The 9011-nt window shown below is 35.6% G+C and overlaps 1 protein-coding gene across 3 annotated transcripts; it reads left to right on the forward strand.

Annotated features, from left to right (window-relative positions):
- The first annotated feature begins 5636 nt into the window (after positions 1-5636).
- On the forward strand, positions 5637-7683 carry LOC120163757 (protein NONRESPONDING TO OXYLIPINS 2, mitochondrial-like). 3 transcript variants are annotated; one of them, XM_039173598.1, is made up of 4 exons: positions 5637-5811; positions 5919-6037; positions 6639-6696; positions 7436-7466. In XM_039173598.1, exons 1-3 carry the CDS (start codon positions 5678-5680, stop codon positions 6665-6667), a joined length of 282 nt encoding a protein of 93 aa, XP_039029529.1. In that variant the 5' UTR covers positions 5637-5677; the 3' UTR covers positions 6668-6696; positions 7436-7466. The 3 variants fall into 3 exon arrangements, with proteins under 3 accessions (XP_039029529.1, XP_039029530.1, XP_039029528.1); XM_039173599.1 differs by lacking the exon at positions 6639-6696 and having other exon boundaries at positions 7436-7683; XM_039173597.1 differs by lacking the exon at positions 6639-6696 and having other exon boundaries at positions 5919-6082.
- Positions 7684-9011: the final 1328 nt, after the last annotated feature.

Genomic DNA, 9011 nt, shown 5'->3' on the forward strand with positions numbered 1-9011 from the left:
ATGCGAAATGAAAATCGCAATGCGAAATGAAAATCGCAACGAGAGAATCGCAATGCGAAATGAAAATCGCAATGCGGAAATGAAAATCGCAATGCGGAAATGAAAATTGCAACGAGAGAATCGCAATGCGATTTTCATTTCGCATTGCGATTCTCTCGTTGCGATTGTAATTTCCGTGTTGCGATAGTCAAATGCATGCCTAATAGTGATAACAACTGAATAACAAGAGTTGGTTAAGTCAAAATGGTTGGCCTGAGTCATTAATTCAACTGAAAATGTTAAAAGTTCACACATAAAATCCACATAATACAACGTTTGCATTTAAAAATCACCTAAGTTAACAGTCCCAAAAGGTGAAGCCAATTGTGATTGGGATTTTAAAGATGGTTGCCTTTTGCTTGACACCATATGAGCTTTGGATTTTGATGAGGATCCATATTTTGGTAGAGGAAAAGATGATTTTGATGGCACTGGTGATCCACATGTCAACCTTGTATGACCACTTTCCTTGCACCGACTACATGTCGATCTCTTCTTCTCTTCACCCTTAGACGGTATACGATCGTGACTTTTTGGTCGGCCAGGTAGCCTTCTGTCCATGGCTGGTGGCAAAACTGTTTGTAAGTCATCTGGTATGTCCCACTCAGAAAGATGTAGAATAGGGTAGACAATCTCGGCATAAGTCTGTCGATAAACTTCTGTAGTGTAGCAATCCATAGCGTATGCGCTTGAATCATCTTGGTTTAAATGAAGAGCAACTTTTATAACATGGCCACACGGATAACCAGATGTTTGCCATTTCATACAACTACACGTCTTTGCATTTAGATCGACTAGCCCATTTAAGTTATTATCCAGTACTTGAAACAAAGTGTTTGAACATGGTTCAACTCTCCATGACGTTGACTTCACAACACGTTTCGTTATCTTTTTTTCAGTCCATGGTGTAACACGATGTTCCAATGTTCCTGTAAATTTAAATAAACAATACTTAGTAAAATATATAAATATGATAAGTTACGAATTCAAAGAAATAATACCTGCATGGTTTCTTTTCTTGTAGTACCACTGTTGAATAGAGGCTCGAAAAAACTCCATTAACATAGTAATGGGTAATTTCCGGGAATGACGACTTAGAGCGTTGATTGATTCTGCACTATTAGACGTCATGAAACCATATCTTGCTCCAAGTTGATGTACTCTTGACCATCTTTCAAACCCGACATCTTCTAGTGTTTGAGCACACTGAGGCAAAACACGTCTTAAACAATTTATATGCTTATTGAAATCCACTTCCCGATAAGCTTTTACAGCCTTCCAGTATGTCCATTTGTGCTTTTTTATACCAGCAGACCTTGATTTTAGATTTCTATACAAATGAACACCACAAAGTCCATGAAAAGCATCTGGGAAACACCTTCTAACAGCGTTGTCAATTGAGTTTGCCCTATCGGATATGATTGTCAGATTGCTAATAGGACCTATGCAATCCCTAAGATGCCCCATAAACCATGTCCATGAATCAGAGGTTTCAGATTTGCCAACCCCGTAAGCTATTGGCAATATCCCATTGTTAGCATCCATGGCTACTGCTAATAAGTTTACTCCAAGGTATCGACCTTTCAAATGTGCTCCGTCAACTATAATAACTGGGCGCATGCAAGTAATAAACGAACGAATCTACAAAATAATATACACAAGAAATATAATCATTTAAATGTGAAATGCATGTAACTAACAAAAATGAGTCAACAAAATTATATTGATTTACTAACCGTAGCACCAATGGCGATAAACAGCAACTCAAAGCGTCCATCTCTATCTGTTTTGATATGAGTTACCGACCCAGGATTTTTCAGCTTTAAATTGTGACAATAAGCCGGCAGTTGGGCAAACGATGCTTCTGGCGACCCCCTCAACAATTCCAAGGCATAACATTTGGCTCTCCAAGCTTGAGAATATGATATACTAATCTTGAACCGAGCATTCATGTCAGTCATAATTTCATGTCCCCGATATACCCTGCCATTCAAAAACATTAACTCAGCCAGAAAACCACCCAACACCTTTTTGTTTGCCTGTCTATGGTGAGGAAAAACTTGGGTTCTTGAACATGTATGTTTATCAATAAAAGTCCTAACTTGAAACATTTTGCAATCTTTTATTCTCTTTGCAATCATACGCCACGTACAGTTTTTGTCAATCATACACCTTGTTTCGAAACGATCTTTGCTTGATTTGTTAACTTTTAGTTGATAGCCATCTTCCACACATTTCGTATACAAAGCTATCTTCAAGTCTTCCTTTGTATCAAAACAATCATCTTTCTTGACACGAATAACTTTTGTGTAACAATCAACTGCTTTCTTTGCCAACTCTTCTTCCGGTAACTGAAGTAATTCTGGCATATTCCAGTTATACTCCCGTGGCATTTTCTTTTCTTCGGGGACTTTTTCTTCTTCTTTTTCTTCTTCAGGATTATATGAATTACAGAATGGATGTTCAACATGTTCATTCACAGTCGTAACTTCCTCCTCATTATCATCAACAACATCTTCCTCGGCAACGGGTGTTTCATCATCAAAATTCGGGTATTGACCAATATGAAATCATTACACACATGGTCTGTTTCTTCTTCTGAAACATCATCAAATCCGTGTATTGACCAATATCAAAGTCCGGATATTGACCAAGACCAAATTTCGAATACTGACTAGTACTCACAATTTTTCTGTTGGCTCATCATCGTCTAACTGGTCAATACGAAAACCGGAATTTGGTGCTGAAAGTTGATTGGGATTTGGATTAGAGAAAGGTTGTGGGTTTTGAGAAAAACTTAGTTGATTACTACCCGCTACTGACCCAACAATACTACTTCTAGGTTCAACAACATACAATGTAACATCATCTTGTGAAACACTAATGTAAGCAATGAATCGTTCAACATCTTCATTGTCGGTTAACAAATAAACTTTACCATTTCTCTGATAAGATAGCCTAAATCCACTTAGGGGCTCTAAATTCAATTTATTTGAAACACGTAGCATTAGAGTTTCATAAGTTAACTTTTGTAAAGACAATTTTAGTTGAAGATTCATGGGTAAAGGCATATATTGTAAAACACCATGAACATTATCCCATGACCCTCCAAAACACAAATCTATCCAAACATGATCAACATTAGATGGTTTCATGGTTGTAAATTAATTTACTAAACAGACGAGCTGCGAAACTAAAACCTGTTGCCGGATTGGGAAGGATGTCGTTGGATATAGGAACGGATGTCGCCGGAGAGAGTGATAGATGGAGATGGAATGAGTTGCGATTTAGGGATTTAGTTTATGATTTCAGTGTTATATACCCAAAATTTCAGTGTTGTGATTTACAGATTCTCGTTGCGATTTACGGATTATCGTTGCGATTTACAGATTCTCGTTGCGATTTACGGATTATCGTTGCGATTTACAGATTCTCGTTGCGATTTACGGATACGCGTTGCGATATACGGATACGCATTGCGATTTACCCATATGCGTTGCGATTTACGGATACGCGTTGCGATTTACGGATACGCGTTGCGATTTATGTGTTCGCGTTGCGATTTTCATATTCGCGTTGCGATTTTAGAAAATCGCAATGCGAATTTGTACTATCGCATTGCGATTTTCAAGAATCGCGTTGCGATTTTGGAAACTGATTTGCGATTCTGGGGATCGCGTTGCGATTTTTATTTCGCGTTGCGATTTTGTTGGTCATTTTGGCAAATCCAAAAAAAGTTGGTTAAAATCGTATATTATAACTTTTTTTTGGTCACTGAGGCGATTTTCTCTAACCATTTAACCTTTTGTCGGATTAGGGTTTGCATGTCAAGAGACAGTATATCGACACATGTGAGTACCGGCAGTTAACGACGACCCTATACTTTATCTCTCTACAAGACCTTGGCTCAATGAGTCAATAACACAGTGCGTGAACCTACCTATCTCTGTAACAGTTTTCCCTTTCTTGGACCACAAGATTTCTAGACCTGTTTTTAACTATTTGAAAGAGCTGACTGAGCCATTTATTATTGATAACACGATATGCGTGTGTATACATATTATCGAGTTTTGACAACTGATAACAGTTGCAGAAATCAGGGTTTCTTTTTATATTACTTCTAGCCTCTAGGAGCAGGATTTTACTATGCTCGCTTATTTAGATCCATTTGGTTAGTCGTATATTACCGGAAATCATTACTTTTCTCATGATTTCTGAATTGGTAACGCCTTTCGAATCCAAGAAACTAATGATACAATTTAATAAAACTAGTGATATAAACGTATTTCGTTTCTACTGATCAAACCTGAAAACATTATGCTATCGGATTAGGTTTTATAGAAGTATTGAATTGTATTCTATTTTTCAGAGCTAGTCCTAAGGGAAAATAAGAAAGAAAAACAAAGAGAATTCAAAGAAGATATATCTCATACTGATTGGATATGATTGTTTTCAAATATTTTAATGAAGTATTTAAAGACTGTTTTCTTTGGGTAATTTCATACACTTGTATTTTTATTATTTTCGGTATTTTCTTAAGTAACAAAGGATTTGATCGTTTCCTTTATCAGATTAACTACGAATTTTGGAGATGATTCTCCATGTTGGGGATTCTTTGCAAATATTCATTTCACGGCTCTAATACACTAAAAACATCTTTTAAAAATAAATAAACCCTAGGCCCAAATACAATGGACCAAAGCACGTTTACCTTAAAACCTATCCAACTGACCTAAGCCCAATTACTTAGGCCCCCCAAAGCCTAAACTAACAACAAAGCCTTAACCCTAATTTTGAAGCCCAGTTACGTACAATGGTTTGGGTCTGTATAGTCTTTCCCTAAATTAATTGAGTCAAATTGAATGAAATTGAGTCGTTTGAGTTTCTTTTTAAATTTATAAATATCTACAATGTTATAGTTTAAATAATTTTTTTATAATCATACATATAGATATTGTATATGATATACATATATCATACAAATTTTAGGAGTTAGAATATAATTTAAAATTTAATCCATTAATTATTAAAAAAACTAAATTATTTAAGTCTTATTTTATAACTCAACTCGAATTTAATTTTTTTCAAATCGAATCAAATTTATAAAATTACAAATTAAATCAAACCAAATTAAAAATATTAATATTAAATCAAATTAAAAAAATAAATTAAATCAAATTTACTCGTCTCTAATTCAAGATACTTCTACTCCGACTTTTATTATAAAATATTCACTTTTCCCTCTATACTTCTTAAACAACGTTATTCTCTTAATTTTTTCTCACTAATAATTTAATAATCAGGGATGAATTAGGAGAGCGGGGAGGGCAGTCATCCCTTAAAAATCTAAAATTAATCCGTCATGTTCTAGTCCTATACCTATTCCTAGACAAAATTTAATTTAAGTGATAAGCAACTTGATATCATTTAAACAAATCTTGAGTTCAAGTATTTTACATTCAGAAAATCTTTACTAAAAGACTTACCCATTACAACTATACGTATGACCGAAATCTTGAGAAGCCAGAAAAAAAATATTGGTTTAAATGCAATCTCCCCCCCCCCCCCCCCCACCCAACACCCACGCCAACCCCAGGAAAAAAAATTAAACCCTTAAACCAGCATTAGACTCTCAGCCATGGCTTCGCGCTTAAGATCAGTCTCAAAGCCAGCATTCTCTATCCTGAAATCCACCATACACAAGTCAACCCTTAAACCCAGTGCCGCATCTCCTCACTTTCATGTTTGCCCCTCGTATCCCACATTTCCAAGGTAAACCCTTTAAAAACCTCATTTTTAATTTATCATTAAAAACCCAAAAAAAAAAAAATTGGTTACCTTCTAATTCACCAAATTGTTTGTGCTTTTAAAATTTTCAGGCCCGTTTCTCAATTAGGTTCTCTTCAATCTCTGCTTCCTCTCCACTCAGCGGTGTCTTCAGCTCGGCTCACCTCATGTCTTGGAACCGATTCAATGTGTTCGAGGTCGTTGTCTCAGGGTATGCTTTGCAGTGCAAATCCAGGAGTTTGATAATCTCCAAAATGTTTATAAATTTGTTTCCCTGATCAACTTTTTTTTTCAACTCTATGGTTAATTAACTAAGAAACTTTGTTTGTTTGTGTCGTCTTACCTCATGGCACCACAATATTCATATCCAATCACTTGTCAATCTAAAGCTATCAATTTGAAAACACTTACATGTTCTTTTTTGGTTAGGTTTATATATGATTAATTATTATAGTTCTTAATGTATAAGCTATAAGGTTTAGCTTTCTTAAATAAAACCATGAGAAACTAAAATGCAGAAAGGAAGCTTCTGAATTAAGTAACACGAGAATTAAGCAAGTGGGAAAGGGGAAATGATGAGACAAAATTTTGCGGTGCCTCAAGGGCTTAAGTTCAAGGTCCAGTATCCAAATATTTGTGTATGTGTGTGTGTGAAATTAAGTTATTCTGAAAGAGAGTAGGAAAAACAAGGTCTCAATCAAAAGAGCAGAAGAAAAGCCTAGACAACTTGGTGGAGATTAAATTGTAGTAACGAGTGAGTGAGACTAACTGTGCATGCATGATGATTTGCTAAGTTGGGTGTATTGGAACAGGGGTAGATACAAACAAAGGCACTACCTGAGTTGGACAGCTTGCACATGGTTTGAGAAGGTTGTGTACGACTTTACGAACTTTTAAGAAGTGCACTGAAAATTATTGATATTTCTTCTTTTGTTAATCTAATTTGAAGATTCTGTTCTGTTCTATTCAGCTACATTAATATGATTGGAAATGCAGAATCTAGCTATAGTTCACCTATTGATATGAATGATTAGATTACATTATAATTTGTGAGATATAGTGTTCTACATGTCAGACAATGTACTTGGACTCATATAAATGGATAGCCGCATTTGATTGCGGGAAGAATTTGGTCTTTTAAATTTTAGTTGCAGGATATCATCTTTTGTAGGGATTTTAAGGACATTAGAATCGGTAATAATTGTTTGTTTTCCTGCAGTTTAGTGGTCTATATTTTCATGAAATGCAAAGATAATGCCTTTGCCTTTTTGTTCAGATTTTTAGATTGAAATCTGATCTAGCATCAAAGGCTAACATACAAGTATTTTTTTTCTACTGGTATTTGTTTATAGTTTAATTGTTCTTGCAAGTTAGCTCATATCTTATAATTGCTTATCCTGCTATTTGATAGCAGCTGCTTAGTAATCACCATCCTTTGGAATATGTTTAGTTATGTCGGTTTGTTTCCGAACCCGAGTGATTGTTAGATAAGGGCTAATTTTATGAGTGATTCATCGACTTAAAGAAGCGTGTTTAGTTTTTATATCATGATGCTTGCTAGTGCTAATATCTAAGGGTTTTTTTTCTCGTTTCCCATCATTTTGAGCAGAATTAGGTCTCAGTGTGCCTCGATAACAAATCAAAATTCGAAGGAAGTAACGCATGATGGACGAGGGTCGCTGCTTTCCTTCTTTCGTGTGTCCGTTGGGAGTTTTAATTTAGTTCGCAAGTTTGCCTTTTCATTATTAGTTGAATTGAATTTCTATTGTCCCCGATTCTTCGAATATTACAGATGTTCTCTTCAGATTGGAAGCTTATTCCATGGATTCTCAGACAATTTATACGTGTCTTGTTTTAAAAAAAATCATATGAATGCATTGGTGCATGATTCCATATTCAACCTGTAAAAGTTGTGTTTTCAATGCTTAGCAACATGTCTAAGTAGTTCATGTCCATTATATCATTCATGTTTCCCCCTGTTTTTAACAAACGGCAAGTCTTCCTTGTTCTGGGTTTGAATTTTAATCATTGTTCATTTTTCATAAGTAGGCAAAATCTAGTACACGTCACTTACTTTTTTATTACCTTTATATATATATTTTTGGAGGATGTAATTTCTATATGCATATCCAATTATGTAAAGAACCGGGATATTTTAGGGGGGAACGAGTCTAGGTAATATAAGGTAAGACTTTGGTGGAGAAACTAGAAGGTTGTACAAAAATGCAGGCTGTTTTGATTAATATATTTGTAAAGAAAGAGAGATGATAATAGATAGAGAAAATAATCTCAGTGACCGAAAATGCCTTATAATATACGATTTTAACCAATTTTTTTTGGATTTGCCAAAATGAATAATAAATTCGCAACGCGAATTCAAATTTCGCAACTCAGGTTCCAAATTCGCAACACGATTTTAGGATTCGCAACGCGATAGTCGAAATTCGCAACGCGATTTTAAGATTCGCAATGCGATAGTCGAAATTCGCAACGCGATACTCCAAAATCGCAATGCATTTGTTTCTTAAGAATTTTCTCTAAAAAGATAGTATCTGCACGGACGTGTCGAAGACACGTATTACCACGACCACGACGAGACGGATGGCGGCGGCGGCGGTGCGCGAGAGTCCCCTTTGTTCTCTTTCACTCAACAAGGAAGTGGGAAATCGAAGCCTTAAATACCCATTCCCAATAGTGTTTCCAATACTATGTGGGATTGAGTATTACCAACACATGTTTCCAATACTAAGTTGAAACATTTAACATTTGGAAGTTGGAACACATTTAACCAAGTGAACATCCTTTCGGTGGCCAAGATAATTAAGTTGGAACACATTTAATCAATGCTTGAGAAGACAATGTACTTGGCGAAAGTTGGGTTAAGAGAAGATAAAAGAGATGATGTGAAGCAAGAGTAAGCACTTCGTCGTGTTCCCCCGACGATGTCGCCATCACACCATGTAGCCAACACAAAAGACATTTGATTAACCCCAATATGTTGTGTACATCCTGGCACGTAATAATGGAATAGGATCTTATGTTAAAAACAAATATCACTTAAATATTGCAAAACAAACCAAGTTTTCCCAACTCGATTACAAATATCACTTAATTATCTTGGCCACCGAAAGGATGTTCACTTGGTTAAATGTGTTCCAACTTCCAAATGTTAAATGTGTTCCAAC

Source organism: Hibiscus syriacus, unplaced genomic scaffold (genome assembly GCF_006381635.1).
Source record: "Hibiscus syriacus cultivar Baekdansim isolate YM2019G1 unplaced genomic scaffold, ASM638163v2 tig00111495_pilon, whole genome shotgun sequence".
NCBI classification, from domain to species: Eukaryota; Viridiplantae; Streptophyta; class Magnoliopsida; order Malvales; family Malvaceae; genus Hibiscus; species Hibiscus syriacus.